At 41.2% G+C, this 27,460-nt stretch overlaps 2 protein-coding genes across 5 annotated transcripts in view; both read left to right on the top strand.

Moving 5' to 3' along the window:
* Nucleotides 1-16,430, top strand: part of cfap251 (cilia and flagella associated protein 251) — a 39,485-nt gene extending 23,055 nt beyond the window's left edge. For 3 of the 4 annotated variants that reach the window (XM_062958404.1, XM_062958406.1, XM_062958405.1), the window contains 6 exons: nucleotides 1,195-1,358; nucleotides 4,180-4,270; nucleotides 6,415-6,558; nucleotides 10,506-10,734; nucleotides 10,825-10,926; nucleotides 14,529-16,430. In XM_062958404.1, the coding sequence (XP_062814474.1) occupies nucleotides 1,195-1,358; nucleotides 4,180-4,270; nucleotides 6,415-6,558; nucleotides 10,506-10,734; nucleotides 10,825-10,926; nucleotides 14,529-14,665 (867 nt within the window). In that variant the 3' untranslated portion in view covers nucleotides 14,666-16,430. The remainder of the gene's footprint in view (nucleotides 1-1,194; nucleotides 1,359-4,179; nucleotides 4,271-6,414; nucleotides 6,559-10,505; nucleotides 10,735-10,824; nucleotides 10,927-14,528) is intronic. The other variant, XM_062958407.1, reaches the window with a different exon arrangement.
* Nucleotides 16,431-17,313: 883 nt separating this feature from the next.
* bcl7a (BAF chromatin remodeling complex subunit BCL7A) overlaps nucleotides 17,314-27,460 on the top strand; it is a 36,039-nt gene continuing 25,892 nt past the window's right edge. Inside the window, exon 1 of the mRNA XM_062958680.1 lies at nucleotides 17,314-17,566. Within this exon, the coding sequence (XP_062814750.1) occupies nucleotides 17,475-17,566 (92 nt within the window). The 5' untranslated portion in view covers nucleotides 17,314-17,474. The remainder of the gene's footprint in view (nucleotides 17,567-27,460) is intronic.

The following is a 27,460-nucleotide window of genomic DNA, read 5'->3' on the forward strand; positions in this document are numbered from 1 at the left end:
GGGGCGTGGCTTAGAGGGGTGGGTATGGCTCCTGCTCAAGAGGGCGGGGCTGAGCCTCTCCCCTAGTCGAAGATGCAGGGCTGGGAGGGGGCAGGGCTACAAATGGGTGGCCAGGACTGGGATGGGCGGAGTTACGAGCTCTGAGGCAGGGCTGAGCATCTATCCCTGTCCTGCAACATCTGCCAGGACACAGGGGGCGGGGCTAGAGGAGGGGGCGGGGCCTCTTCCCAAGTGCCTGACGGGGCTGAACCTCTATACCCCATCCCCGTGTTCTAACAAGTGCCTCAGGGGAGGTATACAGAGGCTCTTGGGAAGAGGCCCCGCCCCTGGCCCCGCCCTTTAGTCCTAAAAGGCCTCTCAAGAGAAATATAGAGGCTTAGCCCTATCTCATGCTCTTGGGAAAGAGGCCCCACCCTTTAGTCCTAAAAGGCCTTTCAAGAGAAATATAGAGGCTTAGCCCTATCTCATGGTCTTGGGAAAGAGGCCCCGCCCCTGGCCCCGCCCTTTAGTCCTAAAAGGCCTCTCAAGAGAAATATAGAGGCTTAGCCCTATCTCATGCTCTTGGGAAAGAGGCCCCACCCTTTAGTCCTAAAAGGCCTTTCAAGAGAAATATAGAGGCTTAGCCCTATCTCATGGTCTTGGGAAAGAGGCCCCACCCTTTAGTCCTAAAAGGTCTTTCAAGAGAAATATAGAGGCTTAGCCCTATCTCATGCTCTTGGGAAAGAGGCCCCGCCCCCGCCCCGCCCTTTAGTCCTAAAAGGCCTCTCAAGAGAAATATAGAGGCTCAACCCTGTCTCACGCTCTTGGGAAGAGGCCCCACCCCCACCCCTATCCCCGCCCTTTAGTCCCAAAAATCCTCTCAGGAGAGGTATAGAGGCTCAGCCCTGTCTCAGCCTCTTGGAAGGAGGCCCCGCCCCCTTCCCTATCCCCGCCCTTTAGTCCCAAAAATCCTCTCAGGACAGGTATAGAGGCTCAGCCCTGTCTCAGCCTCTTGGAAGGAGGCCCCGCCCCCATCCCTAGCCCCGCCCTCTGTGTCCCCACAAGCACCTCAGGAGAGGTATAGAGGCTCAGCCCTGTCTCAGGCTCTTGGGAAGAAGCCACGCCCACTCCTTTAGCTCCGCCCCCTGTGTCCTAACAGGCGCCTCAGGAGGTCTTCTGGTGGAGTGATCTTGGGCTCTCTCTTCTGCTTCCCAGGTGGGCCTGCAGGTCTTGCCCGTGGATGGGAACCCGCACAAGTCCTGCACGGTCATTTGCCACCCTACCGGCGCCTCCAACTTGGCCTGCTCTTACGACGGGTGCCACCTCTTCACGGCCGGGAGTCATGACTTCACCGTGATGAAATGGGATGTTAATTTAAAGTAAGAGAGAGCCTCCTTGTTACCATATTTCAGGAATGGCTGCATTCGTGCATTGTCACTTTCCGACCTTGGAGGGGGTGGATGAATTCTGCAAGAGTTCCTAGACGATGAGAGATGTGGGCTCATTTTGGGAAATATTTCAGATTTCAATATTAATGTCAAAAATACGTAGAATTATATTATATTAAAATACATTAGAACAGTAAAGACAAATATCACTTAAGTAAAATAAACATTAAATATTAAATAACCAAAAAATAAAATAAAATAAGGTGTAAACACTATGCTAATCTGGGAATCTGCTATTGCAACACATCCAATGAAGTGGTTCAAAACCAGTATAAAAAAAGATTAGGACTAAGAAACACTTTATTGAAAGAACTACATTTCTATATAGAGACAAGAGGGCCTAGTCAAGACTTTCTGTATATATTTCAGATTTCAATATTAATGTCACAAATACGTAGAATGATTTTACATAGAATTTGTGATTAAGTAAAATAAGTTAAATAATTTCACTTAAGTAAAATCAACATTAAATATTAAATAACCAAAAAATAAAATAAAATAAGGTGTAAACACTAAGCTAATCTGGGAATCTGCTATTGCAACACATCCAATGAAGTGGTTCAAAACCAGTATAAAAAAAAATTAGGACTAAGAAATACTTTATTGAAAGAACTACATTTCTATATAGAGACAAGAGGGCCTAGTCAAGACTTTCTGTATATATTTCAGATTTCAATATTAATGTCACAAATACGTAGAATGATTTTACATAGAATTTGTGCTTAAGTAAAATAAATAATTTCAGTTAAGTAAAATAAACATTAAATATTAAATAACCAAAAAATAAAATAAAATAAGGTGTAAACACTAAGCTAATCTGGGAATCTGCTATTGCAACACATCCAATGAAGTGGTTCAAAACCAGTATAAAAAAAGATTAGGACTAAGAAATACTTTATTGAAAGAACTACATTTCTATATAGAGACAAGAGGGCCTAGTCAAGACTTTCTGTATATATTTCAGATTTCAATATTAATGTCACAAATACATAGAATTATATTCTCACCTTTGGGGTGGGAAGAGCAGGATATAAATATAGTGAATAAATAAATAAATGGGAGAATAATGTATTAATAATAATAAAAATAGAGTAAAATAAATGTAAAAGTAACAACAATAATAGAGTAAAATAATAAATGTAATAATAATAATTAATAGAGCAAAATAATAAATGTAACAATACCAATAATAATAGAGAAAAATAATAAATATACCATATATACTTGATTATAAGCCGACCTGAATATAAGCCCACCAGGACCCTCACCCAAGCATAAGCCGAGGAGGTTTTTTCAGTTCTAAAAAAGGGCGGAAAAACTAGGCTTATACTCGAGTATATACAGTAATTTTTTGGAGAAATAAGGAAGGCAAAAAGCCACCACGTCAGCCACCATTGCCTCTTTTTGCTCTTAGAGATGTGTTACCAATACAAATGTATTATTATTAAATGTGAACTGACGAATTGGCAGTGTGCTTCCCAAGGCATGTTGGGGAATTGTTTTTCTCAGGATATCTGATTTAGGAAGCCACAATCGTGGCATAAACACATATAGCCTATGTGCAACAAGATTCAGAGCAGGGGTCCTCAAACTTTTTAAGTGGAGGGCCGATTCATGGTCCCTCAGATTGTTGAGGGGTTGAATTATCATTTGGGGAAAAAAACTGAACAAATTCCTATGCTCACTGCACATGTCAACAACCCCAGCAACAATTATTTATTTATTTACTACATTTCTACCCCACCCTCTCTCACCCCGAAGGGGACTCAGAGCGGCTTACAAGTTGTATGTACATACAATATATTATATTATTAGCATAGCACAATATTAGCATTAGATATTACTACATTGTACTATACCATTATACCGTAATATTATTAGTAATATTACATTTAATATATAATATATAATTAATATTATTATATTATACAATATTATTATACTGAGTCCCCTATTGGGTGAGAAGGGTGGGGTAAAAATATTGTAATAAATAAATAAATAAATAAATAAATATTATATTGTATTACATTATAATATTTATTATCAATATTATATGTATACATAATATATTATATTATTACTATATCATTCATTTACAATATTTCATTTACAATATTGGTAAATGAAAAAACAATACAATATTTAAAAATAAAAATAATTTTAACCAACATACTTACCAGGATTTCAGTGGGAAGTGTGGGCCTCCTTCTGGCCAATGAGATAATCAAGTAGGATTGTTGTTGTTGTGCCTTCAAGTCATTTTAGACTCTGGGCGAGCCTAAGTCTAAAACTGAAGGCGGGGGCCAGGTCAATGGCCTTGGAGGGCCGCATCCGGCCCCCGGTCCTTAGTTTGGGGACCCCTGATTCAGAGCCTCCATAGAAAACCAAACATATTCATGTATCAGATTAGTGGTTATTCATTCTATGAACTGATTCATTGTGATTCTTACTCTTGGCCCAGAACTGGAGCCCAAAAGGGATTGAAAATATACAACGAAAACACAATAGAGTGTAGCATTTAGACAGAATTTTCTGAATTAAGACACGGTTTGAATGTAAAGTGACAGATCAAGGCTGTTGGTATTTACTAAGTCCTTCTAGCTCCTTCCCGAAACCCCCACCCCAGGAGCCGTCTCTCAATTGATCCACCGACTGATTGATTGATTGCCTGCTTTTCATTCGAAACGGGGACCTAAATGCTGTCACCATTGTTCTCCCGACTCACACGCCGTTTGCATTGTTCCTTCCCTAGCGCTCTGGAAGCCGTCGTTTTTCTGGGCGGGAAGGATTTAATCCCGTACTACAATCTCCTGGAGGGTGGCAGAGAAGGCCTGTTTTTCAAGGTAATTTAAAGGTTGGACTGCCCCTGTCTTGGGAGGATTTATACACCGCTTTTCAGCGGGAATAAATTATGGCCGGCTGAGAAAAGCAATATAAAACACGTCACCACAAAGCCAGGGATGGGCTTTGTTTTCAATGTGGAGACCGACATCCCGCTTGCAAATCATGCAGAGGATCATAAATATGTTGCTGTGAGTTTTCCAGGCTCCAGAAGCATTCTCTCCTGATGTTTCACCCACATCTATGGCAGGCATCCTCAGAAGTCGTGAGGTCTGTTGGAAACTAGGCAAGTGGGGTGTATTTATATACCTGTGGAATGATGTCCAGGGTGGGAGAAAGAACTCTTGTCTGTTGGAGGCAAGTGGGAATATTTCAATTGGCCACCTTGATTAGCATTGAATAGCCTTGCAGCTTCAAAGCCTGGCTGCTTCCTGCCTGATCTTGAATGGGAGACCTCCAACAATTATTATTGGTATTACACACATATAGAGGGTGATAGGATGTTGCCTGAACTCCAAGGCTATTGTATGATATTTGCTACTTCCAATATATGGCCTAAATAAAGGCACTAGGTCCCATCTGTTCTTGCAAGCTAAGCAGGGGCAGCCCTGGTTGGGACTTGGGTGGGAGACGGTCAATGGAAAACCAGCTGCTATAGGCTCTATTTCTGAGGAAGAGCCTGGCAAAGACATCTCCGAGGATTCCTTGCCCAAGAAAACCCTAGGAATTCATGAGGTCTTCATAAGTCAACTGGTGCCTTGAAGGCTCATGCACACATATTTCAGCATACCGTATATACTCGAGTATAAGCCGACCCGAATATAAGCCGAGGCACCTAATTTTACCACAAAAAAACTGGGAAAACATTGACTCCAGTATAAGCTGAGGGTGGGAAATTTCAGAAATAAAAATAGATACCAATAAAATTACATTCATTGAGGCATTAGTAGGTTAAATGTTTTTGAATATTTACATCAAGCTCAGATTTAAGATAAGACTGTCCAACTCTGATCAAATCATTATTCTCATCTTCTTCCATGTAAATGTGCTTATATATCCTTTTAAAAATAATAGAGTAAAATAATACATGTAATAATAATAATAAATAAAGTAAAATAATACATGTAATAATAAATAGAGTAAAATAATAAATGCAATAATAATAATAAGATCAGAGTGAAATAATAAATATTAATAATTATAATAATAATAGAGTAAAATAAATGTAATAGTAGTAACAATACTAGAGAAAAATAATAAATGTAATAATACCAATAATAATAGAGAAAAATACTAAATGTACCATATATTCTCGGGTATAAGCTGACCCAAATATAAGCCAACCAGGACCCTCACCTGAGTATAAGCCGAGGGGGGATTTTTCAGTCTTAAAAAAAGTTCTGAAAAACTAGGTTTATACTCGAGTATATAAGTAGTTTCCTGTTTTCAGGTCCAGTTAGACATCCATGTGTTTTTTCCCAACGGAATTCTGCGTAGAATCATAGAATAAGTTGGAAGAGGTCTCCAAGGGACAATTAGTCCAACCCCTTTCTGCTAAGCAAGAAGACTATATTATTATTATTATTATTATTATTATTATTATTATTATTATTGACAGAAAGACAGAGTATGACACAGCAAAGGAGATATATATGCTGGGTTTCATATCACAGAATCACAAGTTGAACACTTCCCTAATGTTTAGGACTGTGTGATGTATTATTATTATTGTTATTATTATTATTATTGACAGAAAGACATAGTATGGCACAGCAAACAAGATATATATGCTGGGTTTCATATCACAGAATCACAAGTTGAACACTTCCCAAGCGTTTAGGACTGTGTAATTATTTATTATTATTATTATTATTATTATTATTATTATTATTATTATTATTATATTCCTAGAGTTGGAAGGGGGCATTCAGTCCAACCCCATTCTGCAAGACAGGAAGATAGAATTATTATATTTGTATCTATTATTATTCCTTATTATTGGGTTTCTAGTGTTGGAAGAGACCCCCCAAAGCCATCCAGTCCACCCCCTTCTACCAGGGACACACATATTTAATAATCCTGCAGGTCACTGGATTTGTATTCTAAACTCCATGACTCCATGTTGTGCATTTTTATGTGCTTCCAGGAACTGGAAGATTATTTTTATTATGCTCAGTTGATCCACCAAGGGATCAACACCATGGAGCCCAGAAAGGTGTCTACGCACATCCCGCTGGAACAGATTCCGTTCGTCATGCGAGCGATGGGCTTTTTCCCGACTGAAGATGAGGTCAGTCCTTCAGCAACCATGACCATTTGAATAGGGCTATTTGCTGGCCTTACGTTACCTATCAATGTCTGAAAATGCGTTGAAGGAAAGGAGATGACTACTACTCCAGAGAGGTTTAATCACTATAGAAGTGGAGTGCTAGTGTTGTTCAAGTGAATGCAGTAATCTATCTATATATATATAAAAGTCTACACTGCCATATAATCCAGTTAAAATCAGATAATCTGTATTTTATAGGCAGGGTGGAAGAGGCCTAAGTGAGGCCTAACTCTGCCCATACCCCGGGCTGAGTGGGTTGCTAGGAGACCAAGTGGGCGGAGCTTAGCCTTCTAACTGGCAGCAATTGGCTAAAAACAATTATTCCTCTCCCTCTAATTAGGACTTTATTTTTCTTTTCTTTTTGTTGTATGAACGTAGAGGCATGGATGAGGGGTGGTGCTGCCTAGTATTTCTGGAATGTGTAGTTTTGTTGTTTTGTCCTAGGCTGAAATTTCATTACCCTTTTATATATATAGATAGAGGAAGCTCTTATAAGGGGTTGGTTGAACCTCCGTCTGTCTTGTTAGTAAAACTGAATGACTGTGTTGCAAATGGGAAGCATGTCTTAAAAGCTTGACACGTTTGGAAAGCTCTGTTCTAAGAGAGCATTTGGGAAGATAGCCGTGATAATGGAGAGAAGCAGGAGCATATTGGACAGAACAAGCCTTGTGTTCCAGTCCTGCAGCCCAGCTCCTCTAGCTATAAGTGAGTGTGCTAGGCAGAAGGTGCCTGTTTATATGCAGGAGGACCGAAGGGGGAAAGCGCTTCAAGGCTGACCGAACATGTAGCCCAGTTCTCTGCGCACTGTAGTGCAGCAGGGTGGATTCGTGGCCTAGTTCCCTCCATTGAGCAGAAAAGGACAAGACACAATGAGAACAGGGCTGAAGCTGCCCCACTTTTCACAAAACCGCTGGAGGATATGGAAGGACCACTGATTTCCCTCCCTCACATAGTAAAAAAAAACCCTCTTCCTTTCTATTGTGATGCTGTGGTGGGAAGAAAAACAAATACTGCTGGCAGACAAGGGAAGAGATGTGCTCTGTGCATTATCAAAATATGGCATACCAGAAAAGACATACAAACAAATCTATTTGTCTTAGCGATGTTTTCCTGTTTTTGCAAAATGTGTTTTGTCGGATGGTGTCGGTTTCGATGACATACCAAACCATCTTTGGGTTGGCTGTCCATCTGAACCATTTCCCTGTGGTGTTCCATGGTTGCTTTCTCCCCAAATCCTTTATACATATAGATCCATGTACCTGTGTATCTGTAGCCATACATATATATTCTTTTTATATATGAATTCGCCCTCATATGTTTGCAGGTCTTTGCAAATCCTTTATACATATAGATCCATGTACTTGTGTATCTGTAGCCATACCTATACCTTCTTTTTATATGTGAATTTGCCCTCATATGTTTGCAGGTGTTTGCAAATCCTTTATACATATAGATCCATGTACTTGTGTATCTGTAGCCATTCTTTTTACATATGAATTTGCCCTCATATGTTTGCAGGTCTTTGCAAATCCTTTATACATATAGATCCATGTACCTGTGTATCTGTAGCCATACATATATATTCTTTTTATATATGAATTCACCCTCATATGTTTGCAGGTCTTTGCAAATCCTTTATACATATAGATCCATGTACCTGTGTATCTGTAGCCATACCTATACCTTCTTTTTATATATGAATTTGCCCTCATATGTTTGCAGGTGTTTGCAAATCCTTTATACATATAGATCCATGTACTTGTGTATCTGTAGCCATACATATACATTTTTTTAATATATGAATTTGCCCTCATATGTTTGCAAGTCTCTGCAAATTCTATATAGATATAAGATATGAATATATTTTTACCTATCTATATATAGGGCTTGCAAATATTACGGGGGGAAATGAACACACAAATATATATAAACGTGTGTGTGTGTGTGTGTGTGTGTATATATATATATATAGCTTGCAAATATTGTAGGGGAAATGCACACACACATAGAGAGGGGGGGATTTGCAAACATTTTGGGGGAAATGCATATGTGAAATTAGTATCTATAATTATAGATCTATATCTAACTCTGCATTGTTTATATAGGCATTGAATGTTTGCCTGTTACTATGTTGGAAGCCGGCCATGGAGAGAATAGGACAGGGTACAAATGAATTATTATTATTATTATTATTATTATTATTATTATTATTATTATTATTATAAGGTTATTGTTGATACCATATTGTTTTTGTTGCCCCTACTTTTCCACTTATAGAGCTAGTTTATTGTTTTTCTTTGAAATACGGTAAGTATTCAAAAACATTTAACCTACTGATGCCTCGATTAATGAAATTTTATTGGTATCTATTTTTATTTTGAAATTTACCCGTAGCTGCATTTCCCAACCTCGGCTTATACTCGAGTCAATAAGTTATCCCAGTTTTTTGTGGTAAACTTAGGTGCCTTGGCTTATATTCGGGTCGGCTTATACTCGAGTATATACGGTATATAATCCAAAAAGGTTTAGCAAAAGGTCTCATAAAGTTCCAAAGGTGACAAAGTCTAGGAACAGCCAGGAATCACAGTTATTACTATTATTATTTTATTGTATGACACAGCAAACAAGATAGATATGCTGGATTTCGTATCACAAAATCACAAGTCAAACACTTCCCAAGTGTCTAGGACTGTGTGATGTATTATTATTATTATTGTTGTTGTTGTTGTTGTTATTATTATTATATTGTATGACACAGCAAACAAGATAGATATGCTGGATTTCCTATCTCAAAATCACAAGTCGAACACTTCCCAAGTGTCTAGGACTGTGTGATGTATTATTATTATTATTGTTGTTGTTGTTGTTGTTGTTGTTGTTATTATTATATTGTATGACACAGCAAACAAGATAGATATGCTGGATTTCCTATCTCAAAATCACAAGTCGAACACTTCCCAAGTGTCTAGGACTGTGTGATGTATTATTATTATTATTATTATTGTATGACACAGCAAACAAGATAGATATGCTGGATTTCGTATCACAAAATCACAAGTCGAACACTTCCCAAGTGTCTAGGACTGTGTGATGTATTTTCGGATGATGCACGCAGATCCCAGTCGGGTGGCCTTTTGCAGTTGGCAGATTGTAATTTTGTCAATGTCTATTGTTTCCAAATGCCGGCTGAGATCTTTTGGTATGGCACCCAGTACGCCCATCACCACTGGGACCACCTGCACTGGTTTCTGCCAGAGTCTTTGAAGTTCAATCTTGAGGTCCTGATAGCGGCTGAGTTTTTCCTGTTGTTTTTCGTCAATGCGACTGTCACCTGGGACAGCGACATCAATGATCCAAACCATCATTATTATTATTATTATTATTATTATTATTATTATTATTAACTTCATTTCTATCCCTCTCTTCTCAGCCTGCAGGGGACTCAGAGCGGCTTACAACATACATTTAGGCAAAAATTCAATGCCTCATTATACAAAGCAAATAAAACATAATTAGGAAGATAGAACTAGTAAGACTTGAGCAGGAGTACATGAACAGGAACATAGAAAACTTCCTGGATATATTAAATCCAAAATCAAAGCTTAACTTTGAACCAGGAACAAGAGAAGTCAGGCTTAGCTTCTCACTCTAACTCAGTGTTGCCTGAACTGATCTGAAGGCAAACAACTTGGAGCTCCAATTCATCAAAAGCAGATTTTTTTTTTCAAAAAAAGAGGGAGAAATGCGACTATTATGCGATGAAAGATGGTTGTTAAAATGAAACCCATGTTAGAATACATACATAGAACATGATTTTAAAACTCATAGTTAAAACTGATTGGGTCGACCTGCCGGAAGAGATAGGTCTTGCCAAAGAATTCTGCTTGTGATCCCACTTCTTTATTTAGATTGAAAACATGTTGAATGAAGTCAAGTTCAGCGAATACCTGGAGACTGGAAAGCAAGTGACCAGCATCAATTTGGGGGACTTCATCAAGCTTTACATCAATCACCGGCCAGCGTTTGGGCTGTCGAGGAACGAAATAAATCACGCCTTCCAAATCTTGGGCTACGAGGACGAGGACGGAGAGCCTACCATCAACAGGGACGACCTGCTTTTGCTGCTTCAAAACACAGGTGGGCAGCGTTGGCCCCGAAACGGGTTTGATGGCAAGGCGTCTCCCCCACAACAGCAACTGATCAGCGTGTCCCTTTGACTTCATGCAGGAGAGCATTTCACGGAAACTGAGCTGGCGGAATGCCTCACCACTTTGCTGGGGGTGAATCCGGAAGGGGGCCGTGGCGAGGTTGGCACCTACGACCCCACAGGTACGTCAACGCCAGGGGTCCTCAAACTTTTTAAGTGGAGGGCCAATTCACAGTCCCTCAGACTCTTGGGGGGCCGGACTAGGATGAAATAGTCCAAAATTAGGAGTGTTGTTGTTGTTGTTGTTGTGTGCCTTCGTTTCAGACTTAAGTCAACCCTAAGTGTAAAGTTTAGGACAGAGGCCAGGTAAATCACCTTGGGGGGCCTTAGTTTGGGGACCCCTGATCTAGACGATCTCATAAGACCCATAGATAAGGAAAGGGACCCTCAAAGACCAACTAGATGGTTTCATAAGACCATAGGTAAGGAAAGTGACCGCCAAAAGCCATCTAGATGGTCTCATAAGGCCATAAGTAAGCAAAGAGATCTCCAAAGACCATCTAGACGATCTCATAAGGCCATAAGTAAGCAAAGAGATCTCCAAAGACCATCTAGACGATCTCATAAGGCCATAAGTAAGCAAAGAGATCTCCAAAGACCATCTAGACGATCTCATAAGGCCATAAGTAAGCAAAGAGACCTCCAAAGACCATCTAGATGATCTCATAAGGCCATAAGTAAGCAAAGAGACCTCCAAAGACCATCTAGACGATCTCATAAGGCCATAAGTAAGCAAAGAGATCTCCAAAGACCATCTAGACGATCTCATAAGGCCATAAGTAAGCAAAGAGATCTCCAAAGACCATCTAGACGATCTCATAAGGCCATAAGTAAGCAAAGAGATCTCCAAAGACCATCTAGACGATCTCATAAGGCCATAAGTAAGCAAAGAGACCTCCAAAGACCATCTAGATGATCTCATAAGGCCATAAGTAAGCAAAGAGACCTCCAAAGACCATCTAGACGATCTCAAGGTCAACCCTAAGTCTAAAGTTTAGGACAGGGGCCAGGTCAATGACCTTGGAGGGCCACATTTGGCCCCCGGGCCTTAGTTTGGGGACCCCTGGTCAACGCCAACGCTTCGAGCAACACCAAACGGTTCTGTGTGTTGTCAGCATGGCCCATTTCTACAGATTTGCAAAGCCAAATTAGTTCTAGTCTTGTCACCTGGTAGGCAGAAGCTTGCTGGCAGCGGGGGCTAATTTTCAAAAAGGAAAAAGCGTTCAAAAATGGTAAAGCAGCCACAACTGCATTAGCAGCAGTTTAGCAGATCAGACGCTTTGAGTGGCAGCAGTAGAACTATCAAGCTTCACTAATACAGAAGCAGAGTCGTGCTTAAAAAGTTATAAAAGGCTTTATTCAAAGAACTACATACCGTATATCAGGGGTCCTCAAACTTTTAAAGCAGAGGGCCGGTCCACAATCCTTCAGACTGTGGAGGGGCCGAATTATCATTTGGGGGGAAAAACCGAACAAATTTCTATGCACACTGCACATGTCTTATTTGTAGTGCAAAACAACAACAATAACAATGAAAGAACAATACAATATTTAAAAATGAAAATAATTTTAACCAACATAAACCTATCAGGATTTCAATAGGAAGTGTGGGCCTGCTTCTGGCCAATGAGATAGTCAGGTTAATTAGGATTGTTGTTGTTGTTGTGTGCCTTCAAGTCATTTCAGACTCTGGGCGAGTCTAAGTCCAAAATTATTTATTTATTCATTTACTACATTTATTTACTACATTTATATCCCACCCTTCTCACCCCGAAGGGAACTCAGAGCAGCTGTATGTACATACAATATATTATATTATTAGCATAGCACAATATTGGCATTATATATTACTATATTGAACTATATCACTATACTGTAATATTATATGTAATATATAACATATAATTAATATTACTGTATTATATGGTATTATTGTTAGAATTATATTGTATAAAATGATAATATTATTATCAATATTATATGTATATACAATATATTATATTATTAAAACTGATATAAAAATGTTATATTATAAACGAGGGCAGGGGCCAGGTAAATTACTTTGGAGGGCCGCATCCGGCCCCCGGGCCTTAGTTTGGGGACCCCTGCCGTATATACTCGAAGATAAGCTGAGTTTTTCAGCCCTTATTTATGAGCTGAAAAAGCCTCCCTCGGCTTATAAGGTCAAGGCTGGTAACCAAGTCTACAGGCTATTGCTTGCAATATGCTCAGGCTGTGGCGCAGGCTGGAGAGCAGCTGCAATGAATCACTGCAATGAATCACTCTGACCAGGAGGTCATGAGTTCGAGGCCCGCTCGGAGCCATGTTTGTCTTGTGTTTGTTCTATGTTAAAAGGCATTGAATGTTTGCCTTATATGTATACAATGTGATCCGCCCTGAGTCCCCTTCGGGGTGAGAAGGGCGGAATATAAATGCTGTAAATAAATAAATAAATAAATAAATTTCTCTCTTCTCCTCCCTTATCAGTGTGTTTTCTTTTGCAAAGCCTCCCTGCCCTTAATCAAGGGAATGTTTTGAAAAGAGAGACACCCTTGCAAGTCAGGAAGAAGAAAAATATATATTCATCAATCTTATGAAAGCGTTTTCCCCTGAAATATTTGTTAAACTCTCCTACAGATATATAGGCATTAACCCTTTGCAAGCTTTTGCCATCTCTAAGTACCTTTATATGTGTATCTATATACAGTAGAGTCTCACTTATCCAAGCTAAATGGGCCGGCAGAAGCTTGGATAAGCGAATATCTCGGATAATAAGGAGGGATTAAGGAAAAGCCTATTAAACATCAAATTAGTTTATGATTTTACAAATTAAGCACCAAAACATCATGTTATACAACAAATTGGACAGAAAACGTAGTTCAATGCGCAGTAATATTATGTTGTAATTACTGTATTTACGAATTTAGCACCAAAATATCACGATATATTGAAAACATTGACTACAAAAATGGCTTGGATAATCCAGAGGCTTGGATATGTGAGACTCTACTGTATATATATATGTGGCTTAAAATATTGTAGGGGAAATGCACACACACTAACAAACGGAGAGAGGGGTGGATTTGCAAACGTTTCAGGGGGAAATGCATATGTGAAATTAGTATCTATAATTATAGATCTATATCTAGCTCTGCATTGTTTATATAAGCATTGAATATTTGCCTGTTACTATGTTGGAAGCCGGCCTGAGTCCCCATGGGGAGATAGGGTGGGATCCAAATCAAGTTTTTATTATTATTATTAGGTTATTGTTGATACCATATTGTTTTTGCTGCCCCTACTTTTCCATTTATAGAGCTAGTTTATTTTTTTTTCTTTGAAATACGGTAAATATTCAAAAACATTTAACCTACTGATGCCTCAATTAATGTAATTTTATTGGTATCTATTTTTCTTTCTGAAATTTCCCACCCTCGGCTTATATTGGAGTCAATGTTTTCCCAGTTTTTTGGTGGTCAAATAAGGTGCCTCGGCTTATATTTGGGTCGGTTTATACTCGAGTATATACGGTAGTTCATTCATGGCCACTATCAATATAGTATGCAAGAGTTATTGCCAGTTCAGCTTCATCTTTTGACCTTGCTTGATCCACCAAAGGCCATTTCATGGTCTGATCCAAACTGTGAGTCCTCCAGAATATGGGTTCCATTAATGTCAATTAATTTTTTTTTTCTCCTGGCTTTCCTCCTCCAACTTCCTCCAGGTGCTGAAGTCTTTATCGAGGAAGATATTCCGGAGGAAATCACAGCAGGGCATTTCACCATGAACCTTCTGGGCCTCCCGCTGCCTGAACCCACTCTTGGAGAGTCAGAAACTCCCATCAGCAGCGAACTGTCATAGAACGCCTTTGGAGGTTCTCGCTCCCTTTTTATCCTTCGCTCTAACCGTGTTGTCTATAAGTCCCTCTAGAAATGATATCTATTTAAACAAAAATATCACATTCACAAAAAGCACGACTAGTGTATTTTTTTAAAATTTTTATTAAAGTGATGCTGACGTACAAACTTAAATAAGTGAATAATTTATCTTCATTTAATTCCCAATTTAAAGATGCATCCAATATCTATATATATAAAAGAGTGATGGCATCAGGGCAGCGGACAAAACAACAAAACTACAGGCCCCCCAACCTCGAAATTTGACAACACAACCCATCATTCACGGCTCTAGGTTGATACAACAAAAAGAAAAGAAAAATAAAGTCCTAATTACAGGGAGAGGAATAATAGTTTTTATCCAATTGCTGCCAGTTTGAAGGCTAAGCTCCACCCACTTGGTCTCCTAGCAACCTACTCAGCCCAGGGGACAGGCACAGTTAGGCCTCACTTAGGCCTCTTCCACAGATTATCAGATTTGAACTGGATTATATGGCAGTGTAGACTCAAGGCCCTTCCACACAGCTATATAACCCATTTAGAATCTTATATTATCTGCTTTGAACTGGATTATCTTGACTCCACACTGCCATATAATCCACTTCAGTGTGCATACTAAACATAAAGACAACCATACAACAGACATTCAGTACCACCACTACCTCAACAATTTCTCACCAACACCACCAGACAACGCCACAGCAACGCATGGCCGGGCACAGCCAGTTCCTAATAAGTAAGATTCGGGTTTCATAGAGAATTTTTTATTTAATTTTTTTGTGTTTCTTCATGAATTTTAATTAATTTAATTAAAACATAGGAGAAATATTTTTAAAAAATTCTATACTAAGACACCATTATGGATTTCACCATTGGAGGCAGATGTAAGATTCATTTTAAATTGGAAAAAAATGGCCAAGATGTAAAGACATTTTGAAGAAAACTAATGGATCTTACAATCTAAAATCTCAAGAAGAATTGGGAAAAACTTTCCAAAATCTCTCATGGTTTCAATACGCACAAATTAAAGAAAAATTTAATAGGTGCACAAAGGCAGAAGGGGGTTGGACTCAATGGCCAAGGGATCTCTTCCAACCCTCTTTATTATTATTATTATTATTATTATTATTAACATTGAGGCTGGGTGGACATCTGTCAGGGGTGCTTTGCTTGTGCTTTTGCTGCACAAAGGCAGAAGGGTGGACTCAATGGCCCAAAGGGTCTCTTTCAACTTTTTTTTTTATTATTGTTGTTGTTGTTGTTATTATTATTGCTCGGTGGCCAACTATAGTCCGGCCCTCCAACGGTCCAAAGGATCGTAAACTGGCCCCCTGTTTAAAAAGTTTGGGGAGCCCTGCTTTAGGTGCTCTTACTGCCTATTACAGGGAAAAACGGCTGCTTCCTAATCTATCTAAAACACAGACATGTGCTTTTTATCTTAAGAACAGACAAGTATCTTGAGCTCTGAGGATGACCTGGGAAGGAACTCCACTGGAGCATTGCAGCATGTCAAAATATCTTGGAGTCACTCTGGACCATGTTCTGACTTTATAAGAAACACTGAATATCAAGCAAAAAGTGGGCGCTAGAAATAATATGATATGAAAGCTGACGGGCACAACCTGGGGATCACAACCAGACACTGAAGACACTTTTTTGTATTGCTATCCCAATATATTGAGCATGGTGATCAGATCATGATATGAATAAACAACAGTTTAAATAATAAATGTAAGGCTCATTGCTGACCTAGCAACCTGAAAGATAGTAGGAAATAAGGTACCATTTATAAAGTGGGGAGGCAAATTTAACTAATTTACAATGGCTTCAAACTACAGGAAAGGAGATTCCACCTGAACATCAGGAAGAACTTCCTGACTGTGAGAAGGGCGGTTCAGCAGTGGAACTCTCTGCCCCGGACTGTGGTGGAGGCTCCTTCCTTGGAGGCTTTTAAGCAGAGGCTGGATGGCCATCTGTCGGGGGTGCTTTGAATGTGATTTCCTGCTTCTTGGCAGGGGGTTGGACTAGATGGCCCATGAGGTCTCTTCCAACTCTACGATTTTATGATTCTATGATAATTTACGACGTTGGAATGAGGAAGTGCCATCAGAGTGGATGATGAAGCAGCTGCTCCCCCCTGTGGCCAGAATTGAACATCCCCTCAGGAGAAGGTTAAATTGCCTCTGCGTCTGTCTCTGTCTCGGTTCTATGTGTATATGGGCATTGAATGTTTGCCCTATATGTATATAATGTGATCCGCCCTGAGTCCCCTTCGTGGTGAGAAAGAAGGGCGGAATATAAATACTGTAAATAAATAAATATCATTATTAACTCCCACAATTCCTACTAGCTGTTAAGTATTAGGGAAGATAGGAGTCCAAAGGACCTGGTGGGACGAGGTAAGTCCCCGGGTGGGATTCGAACCTGGCAGCCTTCGGGTCAGGTGACAAGGCTGTAACCCACTGCGCCACCTGAGGCGCGAGGCGTGAGGCGACTCCAATCCCCTCAGAAGGCAAATGGGCGGGAAGGGCGCCTCTCGCGCAGGCCCCGCCCCCAACGGGCTGGCGAAGGCTACGTGCGCGGCGGCGGCGCCTGCGCAGTGCCGCCTCTCCTTCCTTGTTCCCTCGAGGCGGGCTGAGGCGGGGAGGAGCCTTCATTGTGCGTGAGGGGGCCAGCCAGGCCGGACTTGTTCTCCCTCTCGGCCGCCTCTCGTGCCAGCCAGTCGGAGCCCGCCTTCCGCCGAGCTTCCAGAAGAACCTCGCCGCCTCAGCAGCATGTCGGGTCGGTCGGTGCGGGCCGAGACCCGCAGCCGCGCCAAGGATGATATCAAGCGGGTCATGGCCGCCATCGAGAAAGTCCGCAAATGGTGAGGGGACGGGGCAGTTCTTTTCTGGAGAGAATGAGGGGAGCCGGGCTGCCTTTGGAACCGCCTCTTTCCCCTCAGTTTTTATTCCCCTCCGTTTTTATTCCCCTCAGTTTTTATTCCCCTCAGTTTTTATTCCCCTCAGAGAGCTTGGCTTCCTTTGGGGCAGATAGGCCCGCTCTTCCCTCCTTTGCCCACCCCTCCCGCCTCTGCTCCGGCTCTTCCCTTACCCCCTCCCCAGACAGTCCCCGCCCCCTCCTGGGTCTCTTCCCAGTTCTTTCCAGTGCTTCCCAGTGCCCCACATCCCTTGGGCCTGTCTTCCCTCGCTTTCCCCCCTTCCCAATCTGCCCCATTCTTCTTTAAACCACCCCTTCTGACAGCCAGGATTCGCCCCATGCCCCCCCAAGGCAAGAGTTCTCCCTCCACCCCCGACTAGGGCACCCATTCCCCCCCAGACTCGGTTCCCCTCACCCCATTCCCAGCCCTAGCCTTGGTCCTGTGCCCCCTCCCTCCATCCTGCCCATTCATTCTCCTCTCTTTCTCTCCTATCCTTCTCCAGCCGCCTCTCTTCTGGGGCCAAGTGGAATAAATAGAATCCAAAATCATATATGGTCCTCTCCACCTTGGACGGAGTGGGTGTTCTTTTAGTTCTCAAGTACAGTGTTCCCAAGGAGCCCCGGTGGCAAAGTGCGTTAAAGCACTGAGCTGGAGACCGAAAGGTCCCAGGTTCAAACCCCGGGAACGGTGTGAGCGGCCGCTGTTAGCTCCAGCTCCTGCCAACCTAGCTGTTAGAAAACATGCCAATGTGAGTAGATCAATAGGTACCGCTCCGGCGGGAAGGTAACGGCGCTCCATGCAGTCATGCCAGTGGCCACATGACCTTGGAGGTGTCTACGGACAACGCCGGCTCTTTGGCTTAGAAATGGAGATGACCACCAACCCCCAGAGTCGGTCACGACTGGACTTAATGTCAGGGGAAAACCTTTGCCTTTACTTTACAGTGTTCCCTCACTACTTCGTGGTTCACTCTTCGCAGATTCGCTGTTTTGCGGTTTTTCAATAAACTCTAAAAGACTATTATAAATCATTAAAAAATTACAATTTCCAGCCTAAGGAAGGGAGGAAGGAGAAGCCAAAGGGAGAGAAAAGGAGCCCAAGCAGCAACAGGAGGAGAAGGAAGGGATTTATTAACACACAATTGGTTGATAAAGACTTAAAATAGTGTATGACTACTAAAATAATGTATAAATGTTAAAATAAATATAGTGTCCCTACTTTGCGGATTTTCACTTATTGCGGGTGGTCCTGGAACCTAACACCTGTGATAAGTGAGGGAACACTGTATAGGGAGACCCAGCTTGTAGCATGATCTGGTCCTTTTCTGCCTCCATCTTGACCTGTTGAGCTTCTGACCATTTTCTCCTCATCGTTTCACTATATTCTTGCCTTTCCTTCAGTTCCTCTCTTTCACACATTCCTTTGTTCCTGTCTTTTCTCCTTCATACTCTTCAATCATCGCATTATGTCTCTTGCCTACCTTCCCCATTCTTTCTTAACTTTACTACACAAGGCCATGGGCCCCATCCCTCTATAGCAGGGGTCCCTAAACTAAGGCCCGTGGGTCATTTACCTGGCCCCTGTCCTAACTTTAGACTTAGGGTTGACCTAAGTCTACCTGGTCTTTGGAGGTCTCTTTGCTTTCCTATGGTCTTATGAGATCGTCTAGATCAGGGGTCCCCAAACTAAGGCCCAACACTCTGAGGGACTGTGAATTGGCCCTCCACTTAAAAAGTTTGAGGACCCCTGCTCTATAGTTTTCCCTCTCCTATGGGGCCAAGGCCTTGGGACCCGTCCCTCTATTGCTCCATGGGCAAACTTCAGCCCTCCAGATGTTTTGGACTTCCACTCTCACAATTCCTAACTGTTACAAATGGTGGGAGTTGGAGTCTAAAACACCTGGAGGGGCGAAGTTTGCCCATGCCTGCTCTATAGTTTCCCTGCCCATGACCTTCCCAGCGCGGCCCCGACTGACCCACTTCTCTTTCTTATCGACCTAGATTTTCATACTAGGCATTCACTATTTCAGAAGGATCCACATTCTAAGCCGTTGTGGCATGGCGTTGGTTTTTAGAAGTAGACCCATTCAAAAAGGCCGAAGGTTGAGGAGATACGACAGTTCCCAACGTCCTGGGTCAACCCCCCCCCCCCCCCAAACCCGGTCAATATTCAAAGTTTGCCATGACTGGTCTGTGTGCCAAGTTTGGTCCAGATCCATCATCAGTTGGGTTCAGAGGATTATTTTGTTTATTCTCAACATCCAAGGGCAATTCCTTCCCAACCTCACCAGGACTGAAAGTTGGTCCTTTGGGATCTGCATACCAAGTTTGGTCGAGATCCGTCATTGGCAGGAATCACGGGACTCAATGTGAGAGCCATCGTGGACACATAGATAAAAACATACACAAAAATATTTTCACTCTCAATTAGATAAATAGATAATAGAGGTACCTGTGATGCACCCCTGGAGTGGTTTCATCCTCTCCCATGCTGTTCTGCTGGACCCATCTTCAGACCAGCAGAACATTCAAATCCTTACTCTTTGTCTGAACTCTTGTAGCCTTTCTTGTCCTATTTTGACTCTTTTCCCCCCTTCCCAGACTGGGACCTCCAGATGAAGTGTGTACCTGAGTTACAGCCCATCAAAGGATCTCACAAGTCTCCCTTTTCACGGCCACTCTTCCCTCATTTCTGTGAATATTCATATTCTCAGGAAAAAACCCTTCTCAATCTGCTTTTGAGTGGACTCTTGCCACTCATGGGCTCATCCCTCATCCTCACCTTCTGGTGAACTTTTGCTGTTCTGGCTGCTTTTCTCTTTGTGCAGCCTCTTTCTGATCAGTCCTAAAGTGTCATTTGACTCCCAGTTGGTTCCCTCGCCTTTTGTTTGAGGCGTGGAAGATCGGAGAATGTGCTTTGTGGGCTATATATCTTTATTTTTCTTTCCCCCCCCTCTCTCTGCTAAATCAGAAAGATTTGATATTAAATAGGCGCAAAACTGGCAAATAGGATGGGCGTCGATATGACAGTCTTACTTTGCTGCGAAAGAAACGTTTCATCTTTTCCTTCAAAACCTTTGTACACTTTCAAGTGTGAAGGGCTGGCTTAAATCCGTTTCAGACACTTTTCAAAAGGGATAATTTTGCCTTGAAATGCCGTATAAAGGGCACAATATGTACGTCTCCCAATATTTTAATTGGAACGGGTCAACCAGATGGATCTATTCTAAAGGTTTATTTCATACAGCATGTCAAATGTATGCTGGTGTGTATTGTTTGATTTGTACAATTTAAATTCAGAGTTAGAAAGAGGTGGTAATTACTGCTTGAATTTATTTGAAATTATATAATTAAAGGTTGTAACCTGGTAGAATCATCCCCTTTTGTTCATCCTTTACAACGTTTTAGCGTTTTATTCTTCTGCGGGGGGTTATTGTGTAGTTTCTATTGTGGAAGTCATTGTGGCATAGTTAAAACAATGCAGTGAAATGGTTATTGAGACACAATAGGCAATCATGGTGCCGTTTGGTATTTTTGGATCAGATGACATGATATGAATGTAATTAGAGAGCCTTATTTTGGTGAACTTGATTGTGTTTTTGTAATTTTAGCCTGTTTTGTGTTAGGCGAGTGAATAGCTCATACAGAGCCAACGTCCTTGAATTTCATGTAGCTTAAGATTTTGTGTCTGATAAAACAGAGCCAGGTTTTGTGCATCTCTAGGTGTCTATGAATGGAATCCAGCAAATAGATTTATGCTGCTTTTTCATGCTGGATGGTTGCTGTTTTAAAAGCTACAAGGCCTGTTAGCAGTCCAGTTCAACTTGTATTAAACAAAGGACTAAAATGTCCTTTCCAGTACAGGACTGAGAAGGGGGTTTCAAAAGAGAAATCCAAGCTGTTGTGCTGAAAAGCCAAACCACCAACAGTCCTAATGGTAATGCAGAGTTTTAGAAATAATGTGGCAAAAAATGCTCTGGACAGACTGGCCTACATCTCTGGGACAGGGAGAGATGACAGTGCTACTCCCTATTTACATCACCGCGACCGGTGCCTGATGCTCTGTTTGTGGGCTTTCTTCAAAGGCAAACGTGCCTCTCGTTCCTTTTGTCTCATTTGGCCGAGACACGGGGACTTCTCGCTCGACAAATAAACTAGGCAAAACTTTTGCCAGCATTTTCTGTTGTCATAGCAACCCTTGCACAGGTGCTCCTGCTGTCTTGTTTCTTCAAAAAGAGAGTGATGAGGATTCTGTAGAAATCGTGTGGGTTTCAGTCCTGACGCAGCAAAGTGTCTTAAAGGGCAGTGGTCCAGTTTCTAGAAATACCAGACCAAGACTTAATTATTCGTACCACTAAAGTAGACATGACTCTGTTTATAAATAACATTTTTTTTCATAAAAAGTTGGAAAATTGTTACCCATGCAAACTCTTTGCTAACCTGCTATATTCTGATTCACTGTTCTTGACAGATGGGTGGCATGAAACAAATTTCTGCATCTCGATTCTCTTTGTTAAAGGTTTTTCAATGATTATAGAAAACTCCTTTATATGTTTTTATATGTTATGGCACTAGAACTCCTCTAACATTCATTTAGTGTGGCCCAAAGAAAGTAAGACGCTATAACTCTGGGTCCAAATCCCCTTTCTGCCATGGAAATTCACAGGGTAACCTTGGGCACTTTCTCGGCATCCAGGGAGGGAAACCCCTTCTGAATGAGTTTTGCTAAGAAAGCCCTGTGATAGTTTTATTTTATGGTCATCAGATGTTGGGAACAACTTGAAGTCACTCAATGACAAGGTAAAGACATCCTGAATGCCAACCATGGAGCTGCAGAGACATCTGAAACTGCCTCTTCCACATTGTGGCCTCTAACTTCCATCGTTCCTGGCCATTGTGTTTGAGTCCAATGAGTATTATAGCCAAAAACATTTGCTGGGCACCTTGTTGTGAAAGATTGTTGAATAATACTGCTGCCTAAACATTTGGCACAGTGTCTGCTTTTCCTAGAAGTGAAGCCCTGTCAGTCAGGACAGAAATACTCTTAAAAGTAGGGCGCTTTTTGGACATCTGATTTTAACAATTTTATTTATTTATTGGATTTATAGCCCACCTTAGCCCAGAGTGGGATTCATTTTAATGCACTAGTTTAATTAGTTTTAATGCACTAGTATTAGGAGATTAAATCTGTATACATTTGTGTCTCTGTGTTTTGAGTAATATAATACAGGGGTGTTTAGATCCCTTCTCCATGAAACACAGCATGCCCTTTTAGAGATGTTGCTTTCTGCCTAGATACATAACACTGGTAGTTTGACTACAAATGAAACAAATTTAAAACCTGGGAAGTTTGAGGTCATATCTTCAGTTGATCAGAGTGATTTTCATCAATTGATGGTTCAAATAATTATAATTTAGAAATACCCTGTTGCCAGTTTACTCAGAAGTCCATTCTATTGAATTTGTCATTATATCTGGAGAATTGGGCTGTGTGTTGTCTTTGTTCAGGCACTTGCCATAGACAATCTACAAAGTTCTAGACTTTGGGACTGGACTTCAGAATCCAAATGACAGTATTGTTTCATAATTTAGTCATTCTCAGCGGGACCAATTTAAATTTAGGTGCAGTGTGGGTTCAGAGGCAATAAATGCAAGGGCAGAGATAAAACAGATGACTTCTGTGGGAAATGTGTATAGTCCAGTACTTGAGTAAAGGCTTGGGAACCTCCAAATCATAACTTACTTCATTGACCATTTCCTGTGTTTCTGTATATAGTGCCAGAGCATGACGTTTGGTCCCTTAGGTTACGCACTGCGACCATTTACATTCTTTAAGGCCCTATTGGTCATGCCTCACTTCATAAAAATCTTTAAAACTTTTTTTTAACTTAAACCTATCAACACATTTTGTAATGTTCCCAACAGCTTGTCTGTTAAATGACTGAAGATTCAATGATGGGCTAAATGTAACATTTGGCTTGACTTTGGCTAAAGATCATGGAGAGTCCCTTGCAAACATGAGCCCCATACCTCCCTCAACCTAGCATTGTCCAAAGAAATGGGCAGAAATTGAGTATTTGTGTATAAGGAAGATGTATGGTACATACATTGTGTCAGACATCTGCCGAGCGTTTCTTTGAATAAAAACCTGAACTACTTTTCTGTTTCAGTTAACCCCATGCTATATATGGTGTGATTCATCTCTTTGTCGCATTATTGTAGGACAGTGGATAGCAGGAATTAATCTGAAGCTTGCTGTGGGCCTGAAGAAGAAAATTGCCCTTTTTCAATTCTCTGAAGTACTGAATGTACTGAATAGACTCTTGGGGATAACTCCAGTCTAGAATAGGCCCATCAAAGCGAGTGGGACTTGTTAGTCATCATTTATGTAAGTCCCATTGATTTCAAAAGGCTCTGCTCTAACTGGAACTAAAATTAGGTCTAGTTATACATTTGTATGTACCTTTCAGTGCTTCTTTCACTGGTCAGGATGCTCTGAATTTGGGCTAATGCTTCTTCCATTCAAACATGAAATGTCATATCAGCCCTTGTTCACTTTCCAGGAGTGCTCTTAAGCTGCTGAAAGCCAAATTGCTTCATTACTGTTGTACAAAAAGGTTCTACCATTAAACCACCAAACATTTTAATGACCGCCTACATACGTGGGAGACCCAGACAATTTAGTCGCTAGTGGCAACCTCAGTCATTTGTTTGAGTCTCGCTGCTGAAGGATCAACAAGTCCTCCACATTGTTGATGGAGTGGTGATGATGGGTGTTCTGGTAAAACTTGTTGTTTTTTTAAACCAAGGAAGCATCTGCACAAACCAAAATCCAGTTAGAGTAATTGAACCAGTGGGAACTCTGTGGAAGTGTCATTGATTCTTTGGGTCCTCTTTATATAGGACTAAAAACTCAGTTTTCACTATAAAAGTTTCTTGTGCAGTCTTGATTGGTATCTTTCTGGAATGCCTGTGGGGGTTTGGGAATCGGAGGTATTGTGCTGCAGTGGTTCTGTCATACCTCTCAGTCAGGTTCCAGATGGTGGTGCTTGAGGATAGCTGCTCCTCAAAAAAGGAGCTGTTATGTCGTGTCCTAAAAGGTGCTATTCTACCCCCAATCTTTTTAACATTTACAGTGTTCCCCCACTACTTCGCGGTTCACTTTTTGTGGATTTGCTGTTTCGTGGTTTTTCAATAAACTCTAAAAGACTTATAGATCATAAAAAGGAGGAAGGAGAAGCCAAAGGGAGAGAAAATGAGCCCAAGTGGCAACAGGAGGAGAAGGAGGTGATTTATCAACACACAATTGGTTGATAAAGACTTAAAATAGTGTAAAGTAAAGGTAAAGGTTTCCCCTAATAAGTCCAGTCATGTCATCTCCATTTCTAAGCCGAAGAGCCGGCATTGTCCGTAGACACCTCCAAGGTCATGTGGCCGGCATGACTGCATGGAGCGCCGTTACCTTCCCGCCGGAGCGGTACCTATTGATCTACTCACATTTCCCATGTTTTCGAACTGCTAGGTTGACAGAAGCTGGTGTTAACAGCGGCTGCTTCCGCCGCTCCCGGGGTTTGAACCTGGGACCTTTTGTTCTGGTAGTTCAGCAGCTCAGCACTTTAACACACTTCGCCACCAGTAGTTAGTATATAACTAAAATAACTACTAAATAACTACTAAAATAATATATAAATATTAAAATAAATATAGTGTCCCTACTTCGCAGATTTTCACTTATTGCGGATGGTCCTGGAACCTAACTCCAGCGATAAGTGAGGGAACACTGTCCATGAATCCCCTGGGAGAGATCATCTGGAGATATGGGGCGGGGTGCTATCAGTATGCTGATAACACCCAAATATATTTTTCCATGCCTTCAATAAACAGCTCTAGTTAAGGATAGTGAGTCTCCTCTGAATTAATGCCTGGAGGAAGTAATGGGCTGGAAACTGAATCCAGACAAGTCAAGTGTTTGTCATCAAGGGTCCTAATCTGGGAATGGAGGTGTGTCAACCAGTTCTGGATGGGGCCCTACTCCCACTGAAAGTCTGTCCGAAGTTTGGGAATGCTCTTGGATCTGTCTCTCCAAAGGGCAGCCTAAGTTGATGCAATGGTCAGGCGCACTTACTTTCAGTTGATACGCATGCTGTGCCCCTTCCTAGAATCGGAGGACCTAAAGATGGTGGGGCACACACTGGTAACCTCAAAGTTGGACTTCTACAATGCGCTTTACATTGGGCTACTCTATCAAGTTCGGAAACTCCAATTAGTTCAAAACACAGCAGCCAGATTGGTCACAGGAACATCCAGGAATGAGCCTATTCTACCTGTATTAAAGCCACTCCACTGGCTGCCAATTAGTTTCCTGGCAAAGTACAACAGTGGTTTTGACCTTTAAAGCCCTACATGGTTTGGGTCCAGGTTACCTACAGTATGGCCTTCTCACGTACAATCTGCCCCTTAGGATACTGAGGTCCTTTGGAGGACTCCAATCTCAACCATCTAGAACCAGACGGCAACTATCACCCAGAGGACCTTTTCACCAGCTGCCCTAAGAAGACTGTGGAAAGACCTGCCAGAAGAGCTTTTGACAGCTAGGTTAGCTGCCAGAATTTAAGACACAATTGAAGACCCATCTCTTCTAGCAGGCCTACCCGGTCGATTTTAAGTTGTGAATTTTAACTTGGATTTTAACTCTGTGTATCTTCTGGTATGTCTTAACCGTGTTTTATCTCTTGTTTCAATGATGTTTTATCCAGCCTTGAGCTACAGGGAGAGGCGAGTAATATATTCATTATTATTATCATCGTTATTATTGATTATCTGTGGCTTGATGTTTAGTGCAACCCTTTTTTTTCTTTTCCAAAACATATGGATTTCTGTTGGTTTGATGTGTGTAACTGGAGCTGTGGATGCGGACACAGCCTTCTGTTTTCCAGATGGTGCCCCTCTGTCATTAGCGTCGAAGGAGATGAAATGTTCTTTTAGACGTCTTCTGAAACCGAGACTTGATGGAAACCTGTAAGCCAGGGATTTCTTTTAATAATGTAATAGATGTCCACTGATGGTTGTTTTTCTTTGTGGTTATCCTCATATGCCCCATCTGCACCTGTCATTTAATCTGAAGAAGCAAGTCATATTCCAGAGGAAGCCAGGTGCACCTAGATCTGATAATGGATTGTGATTAATGCTGTGCTCAAGTAATATTGTTAATAGGCCTTTGACAAAGCAACAGAGGAAAGGGTCGTGGAAAGCTGAGAACGACAAGCCCGACTGCCAAATTGCAGGCTTATATTGACAATTAAAATATTGGAAAGTACCATTTAAAAGGACTTACTGTTGTTGGTAGGTAAAGAAGATGAAACACCGTATTTTACTCTGCCCTGAGTCCCCCCGGAGAGAGAGGGCGGAATATAAATAAAGTATTTTTATTTTAGTAATGTAAGGAAATATCGAAAGATTTTATACAAGCCTATGGAGCAAAAGCCTAACCATGGTTGAGAAGATAGTTAATTTATCTTCGGTTTTATTAATCTAGATTTGACAGATTGAATGTTGAGTAAAATCGTTTCTCCACATATTCCGTACGGATTTTGGTATATTAGACATTTGCAAAGAGGTAAACTGTCTAATTAAAACGGAGTCTTTTTGATTAGAAACATTTCTCTGAAGTGCAGGCAAATGCATCTAAGCAATATTTTTTAAACTGGAGGATCAAACTCTTTAAATGTTAATGGATGCAATTTTGGGAACGTCCTTACATTTTTCTTTTCGCTGACATATATCGGCTGTTAGAATAGTTGAATAATATGTATGGGGCAAGCAGGGTTTGTGTTCTATGTTC

The sequence above is a fragment of the Anolis carolinensis genome, chromosome X (genome assembly GCF_035594765.1).
Source record: "Anolis carolinensis isolate JA03-04 chromosome X, rAnoCar3.1.pri, whole genome shotgun sequence".
NCBI lineage: Eukaryota > Metazoa > Chordata > Lepidosauria > Squamata > Dactyloidae > Anolis > Anolis carolinensis.